Source organism: Pezoporus flaviventris, unplaced genomic scaffold, assembly GCF_033815535.1.
Source record: "Pezoporus flaviventris isolate CSIRO_AGI_PZ_B2104156 unplaced genomic scaffold, CSIRO_AGI_Pfla_v1 ptg000059l, whole genome shotgun sequence".
In the NCBI taxonomy this organism is placed as follows: Eukaryota; Metazoa; Chordata; class Aves; order Psittaciformes; family Psittacidae; genus Pezoporus; species Pezoporus flaviventris.
In genome coordinates, this window is record NW_026892607.1 from 2,574,762 (window position 1) to 2,601,505 (window position 26,744).

The 26,744-nt window shown below is 44.1% G+C and overlaps 1 protein-coding gene across 8 annotated transcripts in view; it reads left to right on the forward strand.

The window, feature by feature from the left end:
* The window catches only part of LRRC7 (leucine rich repeat containing 7), a 161,313-nt gene that overhangs the window by 112,900 nt on the left and 21,669 nt on the right, over positions 1-26,744 (forward strand). For 5 of the 8 annotated variants that reach the window (XM_061469760.1, XM_061469763.1, XM_061469762.1 and 2 more), the window contains 6 exons: positions 2,713-2,842; positions 3,478-3,593; positions 11,572-11,641; positions 13,381-13,480; positions 14,114-14,238; positions 19,463-19,663. In XM_061469760.1, coding sequence (XP_061325744.1) covers positions 2,713-2,842; positions 3,478-3,593; positions 11,572-11,641; positions 13,381-13,480; positions 14,114-14,238; positions 19,463-19,663 — 742 coding nt within the window. Of the gene's footprint in view, positions 1-2,712; positions 2,843-3,477; positions 3,594-7,157; positions 7,260-11,571; positions 11,642-13,380; positions 13,481-14,113; positions 14,239-19,462; positions 19,664-25,708; positions 25,832-26,744 lie in introns of those variants that run through there. The other 3 variants (XM_061469768.1, XM_061469764.1, XM_061469766.1) reach the window with 3 other exon arrangements.

Consider the following 26,744-nt stretch of genomic DNA (forward strand, 5'->3'; position numbering starts at 1 on the left):
CTCATCAGTAGAAGTTAAAACGTGTGTCCCACAATGCACCAAGCTTTCCAGTTGGACTTCCCCCCGTTGAGCACACATTCTGTATGAAGTAGGTAAACGTGACAGACTTTTGCCTTTACTGGAATTGTTTTGTATCTCCATTGAAATAAACTGTGGTGGGTACAAAGCTTTATTAAAGAAAAGCTAAACCCAAAACCTGGCAGAGCTCTTGGATATGTTCCATGCATCTCTTTCACTAAGCACTGTGGCTTTTCAGCCTGTTGAAATACAGCAATTAGAGGCTAGTTCTGAGAATTCCCTGCTAGGAAAAGCTACTTCTGCTTTGCTATTTCCCAACGTTTGAAGGCTGAAAGTCCTTTTTCTAAATCAAGACACTGGAATAAAGGTAAATTAGAGATGCAGCAAAGGCCCAGCCCTGCAGCTGTGACCCATCGAGATCTGACTGAGCAAAGGCGAGCTTTGCATCACATCTACCAAAACGTTTGGAAAAATCCCAGGCAACCTTTCGGGCATGGAGTCCCATTGTCAGTGCACGGGGTGGGTGACAAACACTGAGGAAGAAACAGTTGCTTGCCATTTAACCTTACTGTAACGGCAGTAGATGTGGAGCAGAAAAACAGGGGCAGAAGCAAGGAATGATGGCATTTGTGATGGGCCACCAAACTTGTATTCCGTGAGCTGAAGGAGCAGTGCAGCATCCATTTGAAGAAATTTTATATCCAGCCTAAGTTTTTAAGATATTCAGAGTTTTATATATGTGTGTGTGTATATGATCAGAATATATATGTAATATCTCTGTATTTCATATATATGTGCATATATATATAGTAAATATATAATATATCTCTTCATCAGGGACTGTAGTGAACAGGACAAGGGGGAAAGAGTTCAAACTTAAAGAGGGGAGATTTAGGTTGGATCTAAGGCAGAAGCTCTTCCCTGTGAGGATGCTGAGGCGCTGGCACAGGGTGCCCAGAGAAGCTGTGGCTGCCCCATCCCTGGCAGTGTTCAAGGCCAGGTTGGACACAGGGGCTTGGAGCAAGCTGCTCCAGTGGAAGGGGTCCCTGCCCGTGGCAGGGGTCGGAGCTGGAGGAGCTTTAAGGTCCCTTCAACACAAACCATTGCATGCTTCTATAACATGTATTGTGCATATATATACTCCTCTGTGTGTTATTTGCACTAGCAGAGGGCAAACTGTTGATTCTTAGTCCCCAAAGTAAGACTGATAGGTAAGTGTTGCCTGATACCTTTTGTCTCCTGGGAAAAGCAAACCCCCCAGAGCATCCCAGGGGCTGAGGGCCTGGTAGGACAGGGTCCTGAAGGGCTGAGAAGCACTACTGGGGCTGTTCCATACCAGAGCAGCAGTGGATGGGCTGGTTCAAGCACTGATCGTCAGGTCAGACCTCTTTCTATTCCCAACTTGACAGAATACAGGAAATACAATCTAGGGAAAGGGATACAAGACCAAAATGGAGATTTTTGAACTTGAGTGTCTGAAGATGTCTTTGGTCTGCTTTGTTTCAGTCCTTGCCATCAGATACCCTTTCAAGAGCACTTTCTAGCCAGCTCTCAGCATGTAAGAGAGGCACATGCTGAGACAAAAGCCGTGTCCATCTACAAGAGGCTGATCACTGCATTTAGATCCCAGTTCATCTTTTTTGTCACCACTGATCTGTATTAGGATGACCTGAAACAGCCCATTATCACTTTGGAGATGATGCATACATAGACTGCACAGCTATGCCTCATTTTCTCCCAGTTTAACTCCCTTAAAAGCAAAAAGCCCAAATAAACAAAACAGCTGTCATTGATCTTGGCTGAGAATATTCATAATGTAATAGTAGCTGTTGTCCTTAGAGACAACAAGCACTTGAAAGAGATTTGATATTTTAAGTAGTAGCTGAAATTAGTCTTTGCTGTGAGGGATTCAGCTGTAACTGTAATGTAAGGGTGATATGGCTGTGGTGGTGGCAGTAGGTGGCTGGGCTCTGCTCCCAAGGAACAAGGGATGGGACAAGAGGAACCGGCCTCAAGCTGCCCCAGGACAGGTTTAGATGGAGCTGAGGAACAATTCCTGCCCCAGAGGGTGCTCAGGCATTGGAACAGGCTGCCCAGGGCAGGGCTGCAGGCACCGTCCCTGCGAGTGTTCACACAGTGTGGAGGGGAGGCCTCAGTGCCATGGGGCAGCGGTGGCCTTGGCAGGGCTGGGAATGGTTGGACTGGGTGAGATTAAAGGGCTTTCCCAACCTGGTTGGTTCCATGATTCTGTGATGTTAGGTGCCTCAGATTGAATGTACCCTGCAGGTAATTTCTGTGTCCCTTCCCTTTGCTCTCACCAGTGCTGTTGCTTTACCTGTTGCGTGTCTCTGTTGTTAAGTTGATAAACTTTTTGGTTTGATTCTTCTGCTGAGTAGGAATTGCCTTGTTCACTGTTTGAAGTAGTTGAAAAACACCCTCACTACAGAAAGTAAGACTGATGATGTGAGGAAGACAAGTGGTCTTTCTTAAACTGCCTCATTGGATAAGACTGATGAAAAGTGTTCCTAAAATCACATTATTATAGACTTTTAGGGAAATTTGCACGAAAAGTTCCTTCTTCAGGGCATGGTGTCTGTAACAGTGTGATGCTTTACAACTTTCAGAGGTTCTAGTTTGTTCATTTTTGTTATCTGGTCTTTGTACAGCATCTAACAAGTGTAATTCCTCTTTCAGTTTGTCTTTATTAGAAGAATTTGACTGCAGCTGTAATGAGTTGGAGTCTCTACCTTCCACCATCGGCTACCTTCACAACCTGAGGACTTTGGCTGTGGATGAGAATTTCCTTCCTGAGCTGCCCAGAGAAGTGAGAAGCTGATTCTGTTTAATTTACACCTTGAAGTGTTTGTGGTAGGGCCAAGATTTCATCCCTACTCAGACAAAACATCTCTTCAAGCAATTGCTTCTGCCCAGCGTGGAAGAAGCATGTTCTTACCTACTCAGAAGAATCATAGAATCATAGAATAGTTTGGGTTGGAAAGGACCTTAAGCTCATCCAGTTCCAACCCCCCTGCCATGGGCAGGGACACCTCACACTAAACCAGGTCACCCAAGGCTCTGTCCAACCTGGCCTTGAACACTGCCAGGGATGGAGCATTCACAACCTCCCTGGGCAACCCATTCCAGTGCCTCACCACCCTCACAGGAAAGAACTTCTTCCTTAGATCCAATCTAAATACATACTTAGATACTCAGTACTCCTACGTACTCAATAGTGAAACAGTAAAACAATTGGTAAATTCATGTAAAGGTGAGAGTGTCCCTCAGGGTAGTGCAGGCAGCGCTGGCATTTCTCTGATGTTACTGGCTGAGGGAGGACATTGCTTTAGGACTACATTCTCTATTTGCTGTGTTTCTGGTCACCTCCCAACACCAAAGTTTAGTGGTAATGAATTTTGCCACAGCAGGGATCCTGATATCTTGGGTTTTCCACCCCTCTAGATCGGGAGCTGTAAAAACGTGACGGTGATGTCTCTGCGCTCCAACAAGCTGGAATTCCTCCCTGATGAAATTGGGCAGATGCAGAAGCTGCGAGTGTTAAATCTGAGTGATAACAGGTACAGTTCACATAATTCTTCTAAGCCACTGTGAGACTTTACTAATATAAGAATTATATTTATGATTATTTAAACTATAAGGAAAGAAACCTTGATTTATTTTCTTTAATCTCTGTGGTTTGGTCTTAGTTCCACTGCCAAACTTGAATGGGGCCAAGATCTGGGTTTCAGTGTGTTTTAACAGATTAAAGCCTGTTTACTTCTTTTATCTCCTGCTGTTTCCATGTGGAAGTGTGATATTTGGCTCCAAAATTGTATACAACTTTGTAATATTGAATGATTAAACCACTGTGACAAGCTGGTGTGTAGGGACTCATTAAATGCAGGCGCACTGGCATGTTATCCTGTTATCCTGCCTCTGCTGAAAGCAAGAGAAAACTTTGTATCTCCTTCAGCAAAGGTTTTGGGAAAGACCAGGTTCCTCTTCACATGCTATTCCTGAGAAATGGAATCCTTAAGTGAGCCTTTCTTGACCCCCACCCCATGTCACAGATCAGACTTTTCCTTAAGTAGGATGTGCAAATGCTGTTTTGTTTCCAGTACTGTCATCCCTACTCGGTAAAAACCAGGGGAAGGACTTCCCACATCTGTGTCTATGTTCTGTCAGCAGTTTCACTGCTGAAATTTAAGCATAAAATACAAATGAAGTCATGTAGAAATCCCTGTAATATATTGGTTTGAAGTTATTTGCTTCATTCTGTTTGATGGTTTTCAGCATTGCAATTGTGTATCATAAAATACATGAGGTATGGACCAGAACACAAAGTTAAACTTTAGTTTGTGTCGAAACTGTCCAAATGCCAGAATCAAACCTTGGGTCATTGATCTGGGGTTTCAGATCCCAGTGCTTCCTCAGGGCCAGGGAGCACTGTCCCATCGGTCTGTCCCCACAGCAGTGTAGGTTTGTGCCTTTATCTCTACAGCCTTTAGTGTCAGTCAGGCTGGTGCCAGCATAGGCACTGAGGCTTCCCTTGACTGTTCTGCACCCATGTACCCTGTCCTGTCCTGCTGTGATCCTGTTGAGGTGCACAGTGATCTCGGATGCGTGCATGATACAGATGAGAGGAGCCTCTCACAGGCATGGTGAAGTTTCAGATGATGTCTCCAGGGGCTGGTCCGCTTTGCTGTTGCATGGCCAGCACACAGGAGGAGGCACAGGGTGATGGAGAAGTGAGGAGGCAGCAGGACAATGCTGGTTTGGGGTCTTGGGGGACTTCAAGGAGTAGCACTGCAGGGTGTGTTTGCTGGCACATGAATCCAACCTGTCCTGGATCACTCTGACCTCTTTACAAACCTGTGCCATGAATGCGTGTTGAGGAAGCAGAAAAACTGTGTGGTTTTTTGTTTTGCTTTCTTTTTTTTTCCTTGTTTTTGGCCAAGTAACTTTCAAGCCAGGCCAGTTCCTGATTTCAGGCTCATGTCTTCATGTGTAATTGCTGAGAGGGAGGAGGTGGTTTACTGCTGGGATGAGGCACTGGAGGTGGTAGTACCAGGCAGGGCTTCCAACCAAGCTGACCTGACAGATGGATGCCACCAGAGCAGCAGCCCTGCTCCACCTTCCTTTGTCCCCATCTACCCAGCTCTAAGAGAGGATTGGGATTTCCACTGTGGAGGAAGGTAATTACCAGGGCCAGCATCCTGCTGATGTGATATTCCATGGGGTGGAATGGGCTGCTGCCCTTCCCACCCGCCCTTCAGTGCTGGCTGGTAGCCCTGCATCTGCCCTTACACTTGCTCAGGGCTCACTGGATGCATCACTGAGCTGATTTATCTCACTGAAAAAGGAAGAAGCAATCATTCTTGTGTTCATTTCATGACACTCTTTGTGGCTGAGTTCCTCACCATTGAGCCTGGCAAACATGAGAACAGGACCTTTGCCTGTTGGGGTGAGAAGTTGCTCTCTCAAGGCAACCTGAAAAGCTGCACAGCGAGATGTAAGCATTGAATAACTAGTGGGAGAGCAGAGTCTAGGCTAGGAGAGATAGGAGCTAACTCAGAGTGAAGGCCTTCAGCCTTTAAACCTGCATGAACTGTCTCATGTGCTTTTCTGTAGGGGTTTGGGGAATAAATTTTTACTCTTCGTTGATACCCGTTCTGGCTGAGGTTAAATGTTTCCCTGCTGGGACACTGTGATAATGCTGCTGTTATGGACATCCCCATTTTAATGAAGTCAAAGTTTCAGTGTTTTGGCACCAGAGGCTTGGACAAAGTTCAGATACCATCTTAATGCTGGGGTTTTACATTGTTTTTACTTTTCTGGTTTCCCAGTTTCCCATTCATACCAGCATTAAGGCAATATCCATTCTTTCCTTGAATGAGTCCACATGTCCATGATAATAAGGAGCATACTTGGCCTCTGCTTGTTGCTAGGAACCTTTCCATGTCACTACACCAGTTTTGCCCCTCTGCTCTTTCTGCTTCACCTATGACAGAGGAGGTAGAGCACCCCAGCTCTTCTCCTGGATACCCCTTGGAAGAGGAGACAGACACACAAGCAGAACAGAAAGGCAGTTCTAGAGCCAGGGGTCCAGTGCATGTGCTTCACCCCATGGTGATGGGCTCCTTGGCATCTTTGCACTTTATTTCTCTCACAGAGGGCACAGGCTCTTGTCATGGATGTGTAATTTTACAAAGGGAACACAGTGCTTGGGTATCTGTCCCCTGGAGGTTCATCCCAGTGAATGATACCTCAGGGTCATCTACTTCATCACATGCCAGATTTCACCTCTCATGTGTAAGCTGTGGCTATAAATGGTGCACTTGTGTATCCATTAGCCTCTTACGCCATTGTCTTTATCCCCATGACTCTGCTAGTAGCCTGGATGGACAATGATTTTGGCTACTACAAACTTTCACTCGTATTCAGTATCTCCCGAAGGCCCCCATCACTGTAAGATGGACTTTGCTATTGAAACTCACCAGAAGCTGATTTAATTCCAGGACATTCTTCAAATATTCACATTAGAATTCCATTTTAACCAGGGAAATAGACCCAGCTTTTCTTTCCCATGCCATACACTCTAAGGCTGTATCTATACTCCCCATCTCCATAGCTGGGAGTCCTTTCTCCTTTGATCTTTACAGGTCCAAACCTTTTCAACCCTCTTCATCTCTGGGAAATGCAATATTCTGTTGTCTCTACACATTAAAAGGCAGTGATGGGTTCAATCCTGACTTGCTGAAGGTGGAGCCTAAGGAGGGTTAGTGTGCAAGCACCCAGAGCTTGGGGAGCTTCACCTTCTGCAGTCAGGGAAGTTTTGGCTCCAGGTACTTGCAATGCAGCTACCTGGAGGTTCATCCTGGCCTTTGCCAGCCATAACACTATCTCCAGTGCTTCAAGAACCGATGCAGCATTTGATAAGTAGTTGTGCAGTTGCTACTTGTACAAAAGATACCAAGACCTCCAGCACGTAATGAGTCCCTGGGGGTAGCTGCTTGGATTCAGTCACTGTTAAGAGTACACATGGGATTCATTCAAACGATGTCTTACCAGTAACCGGTGTTCTTCACAATGTGTAGTCCACATATACATTTGTCTTCCATCTGCTTCTCCTCTCTCCTCAGAGTCCTTCCAGGTATGAGTCCTGTGATTGAGAGGTAGAATTGTTAGAATGTACATTTGGGCTACACTTCTCAAAGAGCATCGGTTACTGGTAAGTAACCTTTCTTTTAGTTTTAGATTGTGCTTAAAGAAGAGCTCAAAGAATCATCACCTTTCTGTATTTGCACTGCTTCTGTCCTGGGGTCAGAACTCAGTTGCTGCTCTGAATCTCACCCACAGAAGTTAGGCAAAAAAAGGTCCTAAGATGACATGACCCGTTCAAAACAAGGCTATTCCCTGGTGTACCTCTTCTTTTTCTGGCTAGATGTTCAATTGTACAGTATTGCTCATTGCCAAAGAGGTGGTCACTGCTGGCCATGTATGTCCACAGTGGTTTTATGAGCAGTATATTGATGGGTTAATATAAATCATGCTCTTTCAAACTTCCCCACTCTGAAAACCCTGTTATTACCGATTTGCTGAGAGCTCCCTTGGAGGACTGTCACAAGCACAACTGTCTCTGGGCTCCGCTGGCTGACTGGTGATGCTGCTTGTAATGACCAGTTTTCAACATGTTTGCACATGAATTTTCCATGTTTGGTTTATTATTAAAAAGTCTTTCTGAATGCCACCGAAGTATGATGTGTGCATCGATGAATCTAGAAGGTATTTCCCATAAGCTCTTTGTACATTTATGTTACTCAGCGTAACAATCAGGGGAAACCTTTCCCGTCCTCTGAGCTGGGTTACTTAGCACATAACAAAAATGCAGTACCTGGTACAAATATGTAGTGGGTTATTTTGCAAAACTATGAGAAAAATAATTATTATCAGGACAGAGAAGTTCAAGTTATGTCCGTCAGGAGGCTTCAGCAAAAGCCAAGACCACCTTTGCCCCGTGAGACCCCTCAAATATCAACATTTGATGGTTTCTATATTTACGCAGCATCAATGACATTTTCTTTCCTTTGCTTGTGCCCCATGAATAATATTTTTAAAGTCTCTAACCGTTAAGAACGTAACAAATTATGCAGAAGGTATATTCTGGGATTAATGATGGGATTATATTGAGTTCCTCACTCCAGACCAGTGTAACACACTGATGTGTAGCTTCCCTGAGGTTGTGAAGTCATATGATACAGTGGTTTAACGTTTGGGGGTGTCATGTCAAAAAGTGTGCTGGGGTGGGTTTGATTTTACTCACCTGAGAACTTTGGGGGACATTTCTTCTCCTTTTTTTTCTCACAAGAAAACATATTCAATGTGATGATTAAACACTATAAATGAGCATTGACATCTCAATTGTTTCCAGACTGTTACTGGGGACAGTTGTTTCCCTGCAAAATCAGTTGGTGCATCAAGATTTACCTTAAAAGAAGGATTTTTATTGATAACTTTAAAACATTTTCATTTGCCAGTAGCATATGTGATTTAACCTGTAGTTTAATTGAATTAGTATGAATCGTGGAATCCCAGACTGGTTTGGATTGGAAGGGGCCTTAAACTTATCCAGTTCCAACCCCTGCCACCTTCCACTAGAGCAGCTTGCTCCAAGCCCCTGTGTCCAGCCTGGCTTTGAACGCTGCCAGGGATGGGGCACCCAGGTGATCTCTACAGCACTCAGTTTCCTTTGATTTGGCTATCACGGTTTCAGCTCTCTTTACAAACCAGTGTAAGAGATTGCAAACTGAACTTATTAGCCATGAAAACATTGCAGAGGAATGGAACTGTTGCTCATGCAAGGGAGCACACCCAGCAGGCACCAGTTGGAACTGGTGCCATTGTCCTGAACAATCAGAGGTACTGTTTTCCCGTGGACTTTATGTTTCAGGACATCATAGGGCTGGTGCCTGAAGGAAGGGTGTAGGCTCTGTGACCATGTTTCTGTCCATCCTGTTCCCCATCCTGACTGCTGCCCTTGCTCTGTCAAGCCTTCTGGTAGAGAAACGGCCCCATGCAAAGGTCCTTTATTCAGGCTGGATAAAATACCAGTCGCAGTCAGAGCAAGTCAGTTTGGTACAGCCTAGTTTGCCTTTGATTTCTAAGTCAATTTGATTTGGCCATCTTCTTGATTAACTATCTCTGCACCAATTAGAGTTTCATTTAGTTCTGTGAATATATTTTCCCTTAGATTGATAAAAATAATGACATACGTGGTTTTCCAAGCTGTCTAGTGAGGAGTTTCAGCATCTCAGCATAAAAGAAATGCTCTCTGTTGAACAGCACAGCCAGAAAGTTTTATTTCTCTGTACTGACTACAGATAATGTGCAAGAGCAATGGAAGCAGTGCAGATTAATTGCTTTTTCTCAGTTACTGATGAAAATTTCTCTCTTCAGAGGAGGCCAAATCCTTTACTGAGGATGATGGGAGCTAGCTCTTTGAAATCAGCAGGTTATGCTGATTTATAGCAAGTAGGATCTGGCCTAGAGGATGGAGAAGCAATCAACCTATGTCCATGCAGAACTAATGTTTGAGATCCTCTATAGCTGTGGTGTATCCTTGTTTTGACTGATGAAGCTGGAAAAACATTGATGTATTTCCCTTTCATGGTTAAACTAACGCAGTGCAAGTGCCAGTTATCAAGGGCCTTGTTTTGACCCAGGGTAGAGCATGAAATCACTTGGTAATTCATTTGTTGGCGAAGGTCAGAGTGCTTGCAGGAGCACTGGCAGTACAGATGAGGGTGAGATGTTCCTACAGCACATGATTTATGAAGCAGTCTTAGTTCTCAAAACCAAATTGCAGTTAGTCAAAGAGGCTGGGGCATATCTCGGCTGAGCATATTCCAAAACCACCCATGATTTTGGGTGCCCTCATTCTTTGAGCTCTATTTGGGGATTTCTTCCTTTGAAGACTCCTTAAAATCTGGCCTTTTCAGATGCTTAAAAAGGGGTATCCAGGCTTACTGACGAAGAAGAATTAAAAATAACTAATTCCACTAATTTTGTTTGAGTATGGAAGTGGAAAACCAGCTTGGAGATCCCCTTGCCGCACACCATTTCTGGAGCAAGCTCACCAGCTTGGCTTCTCCCTTTGGTACACACTTCTCAACTTGAGTGCATTGAACCACCACCAGTAACACCTGCAGACAGAGGCTTCTGTTGAATTTTGAAACTTATGTTACTAGTACTGAATCCTAAAACGTATAGAAATAACGGTACCAATTGAAAAGCCAAAGTTCCTCTCTTTTCAGGCAGAAAAAAGCTCTGCATTAAACACATGGTTAAACACTATTTAAGAATCATTATGTTAACTATTAAAGCTTAAACTTGTAACCTGGGTATATAAAGAGTGTCCGTAGTGCACTGTTCCACAGCAATAACACTGAAATAACACTGTCTTCGGAGGTAATGACTTTGTGGTAAAAATACACCTACAAATTCCGGAATGGGCACAGTTTCAAAGCACTGCAGAGAGGCAGTGGTGGAAAAGCGCATGAGGTGTCTATGTCCCAAAAGTATGGGGAGGTTTTAATGTGCAGAAGGCTGCAGGAGTGGTTTTGGTGGTTTGATGGGAGATGGCAATGAATTATGATGAGGATGCCCTGCACGTGGGGCAGCACGATGCCACCCTTACCTGAGGTGTGAGTGAACAGCTCTGTAAGAGCTTTTCTTTCCGTAGCATGGGGTGTCTGACTCTCAGGAAAGGGCTTTTCCTCTTTTCTTGCTGTTAAATCACATTTAGCTTTTGTCTTTGTAGGCAGTCCTCTGGTCAGTCCAATTCTTCCTACAGTCCTCCAGCTCCTTCACTGTCCCTAACACTAAGATGGGTCAGTGTCAGTGTGTGGTCAGGACACTCTCGTGTTGGCACAGACCAAGATGTAAAAAGATGTTCAGAATTAGTGGGGAAAACCTGAGTGAAGCTTCCACAAGGATTAAGTCATCCTGTCCCCACTCCTACATTCAGATCACTCTTAGGAAATGCATTTACATGTATAACTGAAAGGTTTTTTTTATTCCTGCTTCATTTAATTTTGGCATTTAGGTTCACTCTGAATATTTATAATATTTTAATCGTTTTCCTAACATTTCTGCAAAAAGGAATTTTCAGTAAGTTCAGATTATTTCTGTTCCAAAATGTAAATGTCCAATAGAAGGATTTCTGTTACCTGAAAACTGTCAGGTCTTTCCTCTAAGTCTCCCTGGGACCAAGATTTTTCCTGTTGGCTGCATTAGAAGCTGTAACTTTGGTTACCTTACAGCCAAGGCAAAATATTGGTATCTCCTTAACAGTTTTAGGGTATGATGTCAGTAGTTTTAGATTCCAAATCTGGAAGGCCTTAAATAAGCAATTGTATTTTCTTAAAAAGCGAGAGAATATAAAGAGATGGAATCAGAGCAATCTCAGCATGGTCAAGATAAACGTGCTACATACAGAGCTTTGAAAGAAACTATAGTGCAAATGGATTCATGCGGTTCCAATATTATCGTTCACAGGCTGAAGAATTTACCCTTCACTTTTACAAAGCTCAAAGAGCTTGCAGCTTTGTGGCTCTCTGACAACCAGGTAATGACTTTGGGTACTCGTATTTTCTTCACTAACTCAGGGTCTTAGCCAGGGCTGGAGATGAAACCTGTAATTTAATACAGGATTGTAGGAGAATTTTACAAGTAGTTGCTCCCAGTCCAGCTTTATGCTTTCATATCAAGGTCTGGATTCCTCTGGATGTCATTTATTAACTTGGAGAGATCCCCTCTGCAGGATTTATCACTTGCATTTAGCTAAGCTTCTCTGAGGCCAAAAGTACAAGGGGACGTTTTGTAAATAGGAATGCAAGAGGTAAGAATTCATTATCAAAATTTCCATCCTTTACTCCATCGGTGCCTCTCGTCATCTGCCTTTTCCCTTTCCCTTGTCCACGCTCCCATTGCTGCATACTTTAAACTCCATTAAAGTCAATGGGAGTTTAAATATGTAAAAGATGCACCAGAACTCTGAGGCTTGTTTTGGAGAAAACTCTCATTTAAGTTCCTTTTACATTTAAGTTTGCCTTTCTTTGTTCCAAAGCTATGCGTTCTTTGGATTCTATTTTAAAACAAGTGATGCAGCTTATGCAACACTGAGAAATGGAACGGTTCAACCAGCATCTCAGCACTGAAATAAGTCCCGACCCTCGCCAGGACTGATGGATAGAATCATTTTGCAACTCTATAATTTAACCCTAAATGGAGAAAACCTCCATTTGCACAAAGACACGTTTGACATTACCTAACAGGTTTTAATAATCTCAACACAGTCTCATAATCTCATTGTTCCCACTTTGCAATAACGCTCATAGTCAGGTATTACAGCTCTTTAGCTGCGGTTGATGAGGTTAATTCTTCAGGGGCCAGTTGTCATACTAGCAGAAATGAGTCCATCCTTTTATCCACATGAAAAAGCCCTCATGGAAGCAGAGCCCAGCAGATGGGGAGGTTCCGTTGTCCAGACATCAGATGACATTCCTGCTGACTCCTGGCCAGGGCACACCATTCAGCCAGGCCCTCACATCACAGCAAAGCCAAGAGCATGGCAGTCAGTAGATTTACACTGGTGCTGCTTACTGCACTGCTCCTTCTGTGTACTTCTTGATTCTATAGCTAAGCAAAAAATGTTACAGCTGGAGGGAGGGGAGATTAAGTGGAGGGGTAATAAAAAAGCACAGAACCCCAGCAGCCACAGCTTCTCTGGGCACCCTGTGCCAGCGCCTCAGCACCCTCACAGGGAAGAGCTTCTGCCTAAGAGCTCATCTCAGTCTCCCCTTGGGCAGCTTCAATTCCCCCATTCCCCCTTGCCCAAAGCCCCTTACACCAGCTGAAGCAAGACACAGCAGTAACATCTCAATAGCAGAGCGCCTCCATGTAAATTCTCCAGTATCTTGCACCAGTTCTGCCCTCAGATGAACTAATAACCATCATGAATCTTCTCCTCGTTAGCCCTAGCTTTAAATAGACCAGAGTGGGTGTTGTAACTGTGTAGCTGCAGCTCTGCTCCACTGGGCCTTCAGCTTCCTCCATGGAATGACTGAATGTGCAGTCAGTATTTCTGATAGATGGGCTTATTCTGTTGATCCTGGTAGGAATTCCAGAAGTGAGGAATGGGAGGGGAGGCTTTTCCACCAAAGTGATACGTGGTTTAGTCCACAGAGAAGTTTGTTTTCATGTGGAATTTCAGTTAATCTTGTATTTTCTATTTATCAAGTGCTAAATCTGCTCTCCACGCACATGCTGTGAATTAACAGTTCTCTGTTTTGCCTTTCTGTGCAGTCCAAGGCCCTCATTCCACTGCAAACCGAGGCTCACCCCGAAACAAAGCAGCGAGTTCTGACTAACTACATGTTTCCCCAGCAACCCCGCAGCGATGAAGGTAAAACGCCATCAGCTCTGCCCACAGAGGCAGGAGCAGAGCTTGTGCAGATAGTGGAGGAAAGAGCAGCGGGAGGGAAAAGAAGGGGTTTCAGACCTGGTTCTGTGTGTGTGTGTCTCTTCTGACGCACAAAGCCGGTGGTGCACACATACCGGTGTGTGTTTTGTCATACCCAACGGAATCCTGTTTACAAATCCTTTACTCTCAGCCCATCAGATTTACATTTTCCTCAGCACTTCTCTACCGTCAGCAGAATGGCTTTGTAGGAACAATCTGAACTTGGGAATTGGGTGTGCATGGGACAGAAACGCTAAGATACTCCTTGCTGCCATGCAGATGGGCACGCGGTCAGAGCAGGCTCAACCTGCGGGGACACTGGACCCATCTGAAGGAGCTTTCATACATCCCTCCCCTCCAGACCTGCATCAAAACCCTGTTGCTCCCCATCGCTCTCACTTCAGTTTAAAGCTTAAGCACTGTTTGTAATGGGTTATGGGTTACTACTCTCACTTCCCCCCCTCAGCAGTTCTAAGGCGATAACCCAAGATGACAGGATCAACTAAGGGCATGTCTGTTAGATCATTTCCAGTCTTGTGCTGGGTGCACTAATGGCTCTTTGCAATTTAACTGTAGATTTCCAGTCAGACAGTGATAGTTTTAACCCTACTTTGTGGGAGGAGCAGAGACAGCAACGTATGACTGTTGCCTTTGAATTTGAAGAAAAAAAGGAAGAGGAGGAAAATGCAGGGAAAGTCAAGGTAAGTTCTATTTGATTTATTCTGGAATTCACATAGTATGGACAGGGTCCAAGCTGCAGATCTTGGATTGAGCTGGGTTTGAGTTCTAAATACCTAGAAAGTACTCATCACCGTGTTTGAAGTAGAGCGGTTGAGGAGGAATAGCATGACTGCTCTCCCTAAAGTTCACACCACCAATTCTGCTTTTGCTATTGCTGTCTAGACAGCACTGCTTCGCTTCCACATGTCAGCTAAGGCCCATAGCCCTCATGTTGGGTTCCTGCTGTGCAGGGTGTTTTGTCACGCAGACAAGGATAACCCAGAGGGTTGGGAGACTTGGAATTCCTGTCCCACCACCTGGTTCCTGAGAAATAATCAGATCACACAGGGGATTCCACGTTCCTCTTGAAGCCAGTGAGATCTTTGCAGCTTCACAGGGGTACATGGGGATGTGCAGTGGAGAGGGTCGGTCTCATCAGGTTTGTAACCTAACATAAATGAAGATCAAAACATGAGTATCCTCCTCCAGTTATGTGAAATCAAGGTAATTCCAGAGGTTTCAGTAGAGTCCATAATCATAAAGCTTGTCAGAAGGACATTAGCTACATGCATATGGCATGAAAATTTCCATTTCTTGAATAATATAAAGGAATTACCCCAGATCAAACACTTAAACACTGCACATTTTTACCTGTGGGAAGATACCCAACATCAAATGTATTGCCAGGGACAAAAATCCTGTGAGGAGGTTTAAATCATATTTTCCTTTTCAAATGAGCAATACCATTTTTAACAGTTATTTAACATCCCATTTAGATCTTCTTGGAAATCTTGGATTTTTCCTTTTTAGTATTCTTCCCAATCAAGGAATTTTCATCCAACTCTTGTAACCAGGGATAACAGACTCTACTGCTTTAATAAAGCAGAGAAAGAAGCCCAAACACAACCTTTGCCTCACAATAAAGGGATTAAACTGAAAGTGTACCCCAGCTGAATTGCCCGTTTATGGGTCATATAAGGAAAACAGCATCTGGGAATCTTTGCAAGATGATAGAGGAATTTAATTGTATTGTATGGTATTTGCTAGTGTTAGTTTAAATATTGGAATGTAATGTATGAATTACATCACTTAGCCGTTTGGGGTTTAATATATTTCAGAACACTGTGAATGGCTGAAACAAATGTCTCCTCTGAGTAAACTGTGTAGAATCAGTAACTCCTTCATGCACTGAGCTGTTCCCCTACGTCAGTTCAAATGCTGCCATCTGCTGCATGGAGAGCAGGGAAGCAGAGGCACAGCACCACGCTTCCAGGTTTCCTGGAAACAGGACTTAGCAAGAATAGCTGGCCCGTGGCCATGCTGCGAGCAGATGTCTCTGTGTGGTGTGATCCCAGGCCCTGGAGCTGTTGGGGGTGCAATGGATGCTCTTACCTGTAGTAGTGGTGGCTCTTACCTGTTCTCCCTCTCATCCATAGGGAGTGGGCATAAACCAGTGTTGTAGACCGTGAGTCTGTTTCTGGATGAGATTCTTCTATTCCCACATAAAATCCAATGTTCCTCTCCTCCAAAATCAGAGAATCATGGAATGGTTTGGGTTGGAAGGGAGCTTAAAGCTCCTCCAGTTCCAACCCCCTACCACGGGCAGGGACACCTTCCACTAGAGCAGGAACCCCATCCAAACTGGCCTTGGATAATGATCCTAATGTCTTCTCATCAGTTCAAACCACTAAACTCTGCAGCTGATGCTGTACTTATTGCTTAGATGGAGCAGAATTATTAAATGAAAAGCGAAGCAGGGAGCTAGGAGCTGATCAGGTATTTTCTCCTGTCTGTGTACCTTGAAGAGAGCTTCTCTCTTCTCTGATACCTCACTGTGTGTACCCAGAAATACCTGCAGTGGGTAAAAACTGTGAGTAGAGACCTAATTCTGTTCAAACCTGGGAAATCTCGCCAGGCTGTGAAAGGATTTCCCATTGGAGGTGTGGGGGGGATTTTCCCTATCATGGAAAAGAGCCTTTTTGCCCAAGCCATGAAAAAATGACCTCAAAATCAGTGACTATGAATAAGATAGAAATGTTTATTTGCATCCTTCTGGTGTGTGCATGCTCTTTCCCAGCAGTGTCAGTTCAGCTCTTGTCATAGTTTAACCCAGCCGGCAACTCAGCCACTCAGTCTCTCTCTCACCCCCTCCTCTCCTTTCCTCCCCTCCTCTTCCAGAGGGATAGGGAGGAGAATCTAAAGAATGTAACTCCCACGGGTTGAGATAAGAACAGTCCAGTAACTGAGGTATAACACAAACCACTGCTGCTACCATCAGTGATAACAATGATAAGGGAAATAACAAGGGGAGAGAATACAACTGCTCACCACCAGCCAACCGATACCCAGCCTGACCGAGCAGTGATCTAACCCTTCTGGGTAACTGCTCCCAGTTTACATCCTGGGCATGACATGCTGTGGTATGGAATACCTCTTTGGTCAGCTTGGGTCAGGTCCTGTCTCTGCTTCCTCCTGGCTTCCCCTCCTCCCTGGCAGAGCATGAGACTCAGAGTAAACATTATTGAGCAGCAGCTAAAACCATCGGTGTTATCAGCGTTGTTCCCAGGCTGAAAGTCAAAACCACAGCACTGCACCAGCTGCTGAGAAGGAGAAAAATGACTGCTACTGCTGAACCCAGGACAGCTCTAGATACAAATGAGCATGAGGGTGTTGTAAGGAGTTGACCGAGCTGTCCATCAGCCTGTGAGTAGAGGTAATTGCTGGAACCTTCTGAGGACTCAGTGTGTGTCACACCATCCCGGTGTGGCCATAGGTCAAAGGGAGGTTTTAACATGTATGTTCTTAGCAGTTTTACCTGACCTTTATGGGATGAATTTGAAGGTTAATTTAAACTGTCACCAGGCAGTAACCACAGACATCAGTGGTGTTTTCTAGCATGCAGTTTTCACTTTTGATCTTTCCTAGCTGAAACTGAACTCTCAGCCAGCTATAGGTTAAAGCAGATTTATTTGGTAACCAAAATTGCTCAGTAGCTTCTTCCATCAAGAATTTTGAACTTGAAAATTCTCTTTCAGGGTCATGCTTCTTTTGATACAGTGTTAAACAAGCGAGAGCTGTGTCGACAGGGAGTACAGATTTCCTCTAATGATAAATCTAAATCACTGATCAAAATATCTGCATTCAGTGGCTATCCCCCCTTCCACCGCTGCCACGTGAGACGTTCACTGTTTAATATTAACACAGTGGTACAAAACTCTTGCTGAAATCCCTGCCTGTGACTTGTCTATCTCAGGAAAACCTTTCAGTTAATTCTTCCTTGCCTAGTACAAGTGAGAACTCGCCCTGTGGCTTGGCTTTTAGCAGGCTGTCTGCAGACCTTACCCTTCAATCACAGTCCTAATCCTGGGAAAAAGCAGTTGCCTCATTAGGCCATGTGGAAACAGGATTTCTTTCAACCGTAAATCAACCAGAGCTTTAGTAACACTTTACAGACTTAATTTATTATTTTCTGTTGAAATTCCTTCTCGACATATGGCATCACAGTCATACATTGTAACATTTTATGTTAAAGTCATGTCAGAATCAATTCTCTGTACTGTTTATTTGGTTGTGGTTCAGAATCGTATGCGAGTATTTCATACAGTTTTATTTTCCAAATCGATCATGCTTTTGCTTCTAAACTCTTCCTATGAACAGCCCGTGCTCATTGGAATCCCAAATTACATTTTTCCCTGCTCTTTAGGAATTTAAATTCCAGCAGCTATAACAGTGAGCTATCAAAAGTAAGCTCCCCTGGCTGATCTTACATACACAATGAGGCAAAAGCTTCTTTGTAGTAAACGCTTCCCAACACTTATCACATTGTAAATGTGGGGTGATTTCAACTTTCACAGCCTCATAACTGGGAGCAGTTATCCTGGCGTGCACTGGGAGCTGGAAGTTTACCCCGTTTAAGGATTTTATTACATTTCCACCCCACATTCAGGCGCTCAGAGAGCACTGGGCTCAGCCAGCACCAGCTGTGTTTCAGCTGCCTGTGTGTGGTGGCCAGTGCATGTGCTCAGCCTTGCTGCTCCACAGGGTGGGCTTTCTGGTGCCCCTGTGAATCCCACGTGAAGCCACAACCATCTTTCATAGCTTTGGTGGACATAGGACAGGTTTGCAGTGGGGAGGGCAGGAGATGCTCTTGAGGAGCAGAGGGCCCTATGCTGAGAGGGAAGCATCTGTGGTAGGGCTCAAGGGACAGACCTATAGGTGCCCACACTCTCTGTGCAGCCCCGGCAGCCTTGCCAAGGTAATGCTTTGTTTGGATGTACACTTCAGTTTCCTCAGCATCTCTTCTCATGACGGGGTGGGACGACGTTCAGCAGACCAAATAGGTCCGTAGTGCAGGAGGTGTACGGAGAGGTCAGCATCACGTGTGTCATCTGTCCTGCTTGGATCGCTGCTGATGTGGGCATTTGCTGCACCATCTCCTCAGAGCAATTTGCTGGCAGTGTGATGTCTTTGCAGGTGATGGGATGGGGTGACGGCACCCAGGGGCCTTCTCAGCTGCTCCTCCCCCTTCCCTCGGCCCTGAGATTTTGTTGAGTTGTCTTCAAATTAGCATCGCTTTGCACTTGGGGAATACGATGTTTCTCTGCTTCTGAGTGATAAAAATTATAGATGTAAATGTGGAGCTTTCGGGCAAATCTGTAGGTCTGTCAGTCACTCGAAGCACCATTTGGGTGACTTCTCTGTCGTGGTTTGAGTCTGTTTTCTTGTATGAGAAAAGAGTAGGACACACTTGTACAACAAAGAGCAAATAGCTCCCGGTAGATCAGAGTCTGTTCTCAGCTGCCATAGATAATTCAGATGAATTCAGAACACTGAACACAGTTATAATTAATTCTGCATTTACACCAGTGCTGTTTTTCAAAGGTGTGGTTTAATATGTCAGTACTCTCAAGCAAAATGTACAATTAAACTACAGTACTCCCACAGGGCACAAGATGGGCTTATAGGGAATCATTCCCATCCATTATTTTATGTCACTGAAATTCCATTACAGGTTGACATAGTGTAACCGAGAGCAAATTTCAGTACAAAAGCTCCATGAAGATAGCTGTTTGCAGCACATTACCTCAAAGAGATAATTAAAGATTCGAGGGATTTGCACTTAGCCATAGTACTGTAACCATGGTTTTCGTTTGCATGCTGTTTTCATTTTGTATTTGTGCTTTAATTCTTTTTATGAATGTTCAGGTTGAAATAAATCTAAAACGTTATCCCACTCCATACCCGGAGGATTTAAAGAATATGGTAAAATCAGTTCAAAATCTGGTGGGCAAAACAAGCCATGGAGTACGGCCTGAGAACGCAGCACCAACCGCCAACAGTGACCAAACTGTGAAAGACAAGTATGAGCACAAGTGGCCCATGGCACCAAAGGAGATTTCAGTGGAGGTAATGTAAAAGGATCGTTGTTCCTCTCCAGAGTTCAAAATGAGGTTCTCACATAACTCCCTCCAGTGATATGCTGCATCTGCTGTGAACTTCATGCCTAAGAGCTCCTCGTTTCATTCTGTAACTTGTAATTTAGGTTTATATCCCGTCTCTGGTTTTTCCAAAACTCCGCAGTTGATCAGACTGAATTTTGGGGTTTAAATCTACTTAGATCTGAATTTAGCTACTGATACATACGAGCACTGTCCTAAATTGTAGGGATATGACTTGCAGATTAGGAGGAGAATGGGCCTGGTCATCATTCACATCTCAGACTTCAGTAAGTGCATTTCTGTGTCAGATATGTTGCAGGCAAATCAGTTTGTTCCATCTGACCTCACGATGCTATTAGGTTCTGCTGCTTCTATTCACGCTGTGTTAGTGGATAGATAGCCAGGGACCTTGTCGCAAGCGAATGGAGTCAGCAGGAGGGCTGCTTCAGCCGCAGGGAGCTTTAGATCAGGTTTCCCCTGCACAGAGGGGACTTAAAAGAGGTTGCAGAATATAGCCCTTGGTATGTTTGCCAGTGTGTGTGTAGTAACAATATATTCACTTGTAACGTGAATGCAGTCACTGAAAGGTGAATTCCTGAGCGCTGCAGTCTTGTGCAAAGCTGCTACGAGCAGCTGAAGCTTCAGCTCAGCGGGCACCTACTCATTAAGGTTCACACTAATGACTTGCTCTGCGCAGGCACAGTTTGTAACTAAGGGGAATCTCTTACCCTGGCAGCACGCACTCGTAGTTTAAAAGCTCGGGCAGGTCTACAAGAGCACCTTGAAAATCTTGATGAAGTCTTCATGTTGAAAAGAAAGAAATGAGGAAAAGAAATGATCACATTAACTTGTCACTCCTCTGCTAGTTACACATTATGCTGAATTCATTGTCCTTGAAATATCCCTGGCTCTGGCTCGTTGCGTGTGCAGGAATCTTTCTTCCTCAATTCCCCATAGCCTCAACGTGGGTTGGCTGTTCTTCCATATTCAGCAGTTGCTGTAGCTGCTCTGTCAGGGCCTTGTGTTTCATTTACACTGCATTTCCTAGGAAAAAAAAACAGGCAAACTAAAATTGTAAGTTTTCTCTTCAAGATGGCTTCAGAAGACTTTCTTCAAATCTAGGCACAGTTTTGATTAGTCCTTCAAGCTAAAATACTGCAATCATTCATGTTTTTATCTAGATTTGAAATCCTAAATTCCACCGTTATTCCTTTCGACTCTTTAAATCCTTTCTTACTGGTAAATCTGGCCTTTGAGCCAGCTTATGACCTGTGGTGTGAGCATCGACGTGTTCTGCTGTTGTTGCTGAATACATGCAATGGATTTTGTATCATGTCACTTTTGAACTTCAATATTCTTCCCAGCTTTCTGCAGGTTTGAATTATCCCTGCTGTGAACATATTACCTCTGTGGCATTTGGATCAGTGTTGTCTGACAAAGACATTGGGTGGTTGGTCTTGTGGCTGTGGTTTCAGAAGGAGGTGGCTGCACTGATTTACTACAGCCTAAACTAAATGTTTAGTACAGTTCAACTGGATGTTCAATTGTTAAACTAAAACATTACTGAGCCACAGAAGTGTCTTGTGCTTGCACAGTGAAGCCTCTGTTATGGAGGTGTAAGGAGCAAGTAAATTGCAGAAACACCATAAAATACTATAGTTACTGTGAGATGCTTGTGTTATGCAGCTGTTTTCTAACACAGAAAAGGGTGAAGGCAAATTTCCTTCTTACATTTCATTCTTTGACAACAACGCATTCCCTTTTGCAACAGGAAGATAGTCCTGTCTGGTTTTCCTGGGAATGTTCATGGGCATCACAGAAAGCATTCTATAAAAGCAGTTGAATTGCTGAAGCGGCTGCAGTAACTCCTGAAGTGCAATTAAATGATGTGATTGAAATTTCCTACTGAAATTGCTACCATGAGCAACTGATGTAAGCTCATGGCTATTGCCAGCAGACAAGTGAAGATGTATTTTTTCATCTTCTGATATTGTAATAGTGAAGATGGTGGGACTTTATCAAGATCTTAATATCCCTGATACTCAGTCGAGACTAGTATCATAGAACACCAGGGCGGAAGGGACCTCTAGGACCATCTGGATTAGTTGCACAACTACCTCCTCAACTAAAGAAGAGAAAAAAGTGTTTTTGTCATTCACGCAAGTAACGGCACTGGGAGGATGTTGTGGCTGTAAAACAGGATGCTGCATGCATTTTGCTCTCTTTGGCTTCCTGCGTGAGGATAAAGAGGAGGTATGAGAAGCTGGGAAAAGGGCGAATGATTTTGTGAATAATATTATCATGATTTCAGTTATAACACGTTAAATAAAACGTAATTAAGCTCCATTTGCTTTGCAGATAATTAGGAGACATGATCTCAAGCCTTGAGTTAAATGCAGTTTGAAACTGCAGGTGTGTTCTGATGTAGATTTAGGCTGAAGACAGTTTCTAATAACAAGGAAATTTGATTTCAGGTGCACTGCTCACTTTTCATGCTCAGAGGCCAAAGCTGGTTTCTTTTCTGATCACTTTTGGTTTTCCTTGCAATTAATTTACACATCTCTTCACAAAACTGTCTCTACATAAGTAAAGGAAGCATTAGAAATGAGTAAGAAGCTGCATTTCAACCCCCCTGTGTCATCCTCCACCTGCAGTTCTAATGGGCAAACAATCTCTTGTATTAAAATAACCATCTTCATTGTCCTAAGAATGAATGTCCTGATGTCTTTTATGTTGCAAGATGTGCATTTTGGACAAAAGAGAGCCTGGAATAACTCAGTGTGTTGTGTAGCCATTCCGTGAGAAACAATGAGAAATACCTCAAATCAGCTTTCAATCAAGATCTTTGTAGTTTTGGTATTCTTGAGATGTATGGATTGAGAAATAAACTGGAAATACTTCTGTATAACTCTCAGCTTTGGACCAAACCAACCTCTTCCTAGTCCAGCCTACAGCATTCCACCCTCTGTGTTAATTCCAAGCAGGCCTACTAATACTGTGTAAAAAGGAGAGACTGTTACTCTTGAAGTGATCCAATACAGATCCTAGTGGTAGGAGCTAGAAGAATATGGCCTGAGCTGTATGGGATCTTCTGGCACCTTCATCTCATCTCAGTCAGCATCAGACCTTGATCCTTCTAACTGCTGACCTTGTCACTGTGTGGGTTTGGGCTGTGGGGTTTGTTCCCCCAGGATGCCTGGCTTCCCTTGATACAGTCCATGTGGCTACCGTGGGAGCTGTTTTCCACTAATGAGATGTGCCATGACAGGCTCTCCTGGTTGGGAGAGGAATATGTGCTACAGTTTTGGCTTGTATCTGCTTTAAGCCCATGTCTTGATGAGCTCTTTGCAGCAGAATTACCTGTATTTTACCAGGAATCAGAAATATCCTCATTATGGCAGCTTGGGTTTCTCCGCAGCACAAAAGAGCTTTACTGAGGTTATGCCCTTGTCAAAGGAGGAAGAAGGTAATGATTTCCTCATCTGGAGGTCTGGCTCACAGGAGACCTTCCTTCAGATAGGATGGCAAATGTCTTTAAGTTCATTTTCAGTTACTTTGACTTCTGCCTGACCTTATCTCGGTGTCTGGATTGGAGGGGCATTATTCAGGGCTGTCTCCAAGGTACAGCTGCCTTCCCTAAAAGAGATTTCTTGACCCCATGAGGCTACTGCTCTGCACGAGGATGCAGGAGGTGTGGTGTTCCATGTCTAGGCATGGCATCTGTGCACTTGTACACACAGCGCACGGACACGAGATGTATGCAGCTGGGTGCAGTTCCATCAAGACAGAGAGCAGCAGAAGCTTGTTTCCTCCACAGATGAGAGACTGCAATTCACAAATCAAGGTGTTGCAACTCAGGGCAGTGCTGGGACTTCTGTCCTCACAGTGAAGCCCACGTACAGAGCTGGACAAGAGCCTCTCCGTGTCTGCAACTGAGGGTGGTCTTGGAAGGTCCTCTGCAGTACATGACTGATGACTGGTTGGATAAGGTCTGTTTATGAAGCTCTGCAGTTTGTCTTCGTGGAATCCTGACCGGGTCAGCTAACAGGCTTACCCAGATGAGACCGAACTACTGGAAATGGGAATTTTCAGTCTAAACTGCACCTTTGTAAACTGGGGATCTCTAACTTTGGTTTCTTTGGTGATGGGTAATTCGGGTGAGTTCCTGGGTGCCTCGCCTTGGCTGTATTTCTGATCACCTGGATCGGCAAGGTCAACGTGTGCATTCCTCCAACTGCTTGTAGGTCCATCTGCCTGCAAGGCAAGGGCAGGCAGCAGGAACAATCAGTGTCCTACCTGCAGCTTTTTTCCAGGATCTGCTATATCTGTGTTCATTATGGGAGCTCCAAAACTGCCTCTGCCCACTCTGTTCCTCATGTACTTATGTCTCCTTTTGAAGCTCTAGCATGTGTCTGAGATTGTTGCTGGAGCTGAAAAGCTGAGCTTGCTGCATCAGTGCTGTAATGTTGTGCTGGCTGCTGTGTCACCTCTGCAGGTAGGAAAGGTAGGGTTTCTTCGTTCTCACACTTTCAGATTCCATATTCATATTCAGAAGTTTTCCTTACATCCATTCAGTTATGTCTTGTATAAACATCCCTCTTGGGAGAACCTTCAGATCTAATGGCTGCTGAAACTGGCCTTTCTGGAAGCTGCCACTGCAGCCAGAGAGTGGGAGAGGCTGAGGAGCAAGTGGAAGATCCTCCCTTCTGCTCTCTTCTGGGATAATCCTAGGTTTTGGGGTAATTCTCTGCATTCCTGGATTGAGGACTGGGGTTTATTTACCTCAGTCTGATACTTGCTATCTTGCACAGCAGCATAGCCAGCACTGTGCCTGCCTTTCACATGCTGAGCTTCAGAGAGCATTCACTTGTGATGTTGTCAAGGGAAGACTGCTCAGTGGGACTTCGCAGCCACTGACCCGCAGGGCTGAGAGGTGCAAGCACTGCTGCTTTCTGTGCAGAGGCTGTAACGTAAGCGGCTCAGTGAGGCTTTGTTACAAAGCCACACCACCAACAGTGATTGTCAGGAAAGAAGCCCGTGTGTCTGGGGATGTTCTGGTAGCTTCTGGTTGTGTTTGTTCCCACACTTCCTGTGATCTCCTTTATTCTTTCATTAAAACCTGGACTGAGTAACGTTTGCCTTAATCTACCTATTTCTTTGCTCTTCCAATTATTTAGCCAGCATGTCATTCCTCAGACTGACCTGGCCTCCTCCAGTTCAGAAGGGCTGCCAACCCTCTACATGTATTTCATTGTTCCTCTGGAACAGACCCATCAGTAACGGTCCCACATTCCTGTGCCTCGTGTGTGCTGTGCCTGCCCAGAGCCCCCGTCTGCTCTGCTCCAAGTCTTCATATTCTTTGCAAGCAGACTCCAAGAGTTGGATTATTTCAAGAATCCCATTTCTCCACGTTGTAATTTGATGTTCTAGTGTTGTCCGCATGAATAATAGGTGATATTTCTCTTTCCCAGTTACTTTAATGGTTTTTACCATGTGTTTTCTCTTGGGGAACAGCTCACCATATTTTTCTATCCTCTACCTGTATCTTTCCTGGTTAGTCCTGATGAATAAGTTCTGACACAACACAATTGCATTTATCTTTTCCCTTTGTTCTTGCAATTGGTCCTATTAATAACACTTTTCTTTCTCCTATTAGTGACCTTTCTGTTCTTGAGTGTGTAAGAAAGCATGTCCTCTTAAACACAGTGGAATTAAGGGAATATGATTTGGTTTTTTACAATGTATTTCACTTTCATGGAATATTCACAAACTCCAGACTAGTCCTTTCAAAAATGCATTGAGTTTTGCTGGAATAGCTGGAGGAGGGGCTAAAAAGAAGAGAAACCCCAAGAGTATAACATAGAAAACTGCATAAAATCTTGCACCTGAAATAAAAACCTGTGTTCATCACTATGTCACAAATGGAACTGCTGGCTCTCCCTGTCTCACAGCAAGTAGTTTCATTTTAAGTTATAACTTTCAGAAGTTTCATGGTACAATATTGGGGTTCTAGGTTCAAGATAGAGAAACCAAAGAATCCCAAAAGGGTGACCTGTCTGATGCAGACAACACTCATAGATCAACTCTGGAAATCCCAGTTGGGAAGGAGGAAGAAGAGCATGCAGAAAGCTCAGAGGTACAGCAAGAGAGTTACCACGCACCATGCTTCAGAGGTGCAGAATTCCCCACTGTGAATGCTGTGCACTTCTCTATTCCTCAAAAACGGGTTTGCATCACTTTGTTAGACTGCACTAGGAGATGGTTGTGCTGCACTGGAAGAATGTTGCACTGTTGGTAGCTTTAAGTTGTATGTACACCACTATTGTCATGCAAGAAATGCCATGCACAGCACGGGATCTCTGCATGTGAAAGCAGTTTAAAGTCTTGAATAAGACTTTACAAGACATTTTAAGAATCAGTATGGGTCTATAGTTGCTTAAATGTTAACACTGAGAGGGTTCGTTACACAGGCTGTAAAGGTATCTGGTTTGGTATGGTGCTACATCCAGTAGAACACCAAGTGCAGAAGGATAGAAACATCCCTAGTTAATGGAGAGTAAACCTCTGATAGTTTTCTCCTGCAGAGTAAAGCAAGTAAATTTAAACAGATTGTAGCATTTTACGTTTTAGTGATGTGGCTTGGGGTTTGGTACTCCATTTTAAACTGTTTCTTTTTCCTTTATTGACTTCACTCTGCAAAATCACTGGAGTACCTTTAACCACAAAATGTCAGGGTACAGAGATCCTCATAGTGTCTCTGTAAGTGCAAGTTCCCTCCCAGATACATTTCTCCTAACCTTTTCCTTCCTTATTTATACTGCTAATTATTGATTTTCTCCTTATATCTCTCCAAGACTTACTTGCATTTATTAGATCCTCTCCTTCTCCAACTTCCATCTCTTTATGAAATCTCAGCTCTCACTCCTGGGCGAATGCATGTTTCTCCTACTCCTCCCCACAAGGATCTTGGCTGCATCAGTGCTACTTCCTGGTGTTGCCCTGCCCGTCTCCACCATTCCCTTTCCATTCCACTGACACCCACAGACTGC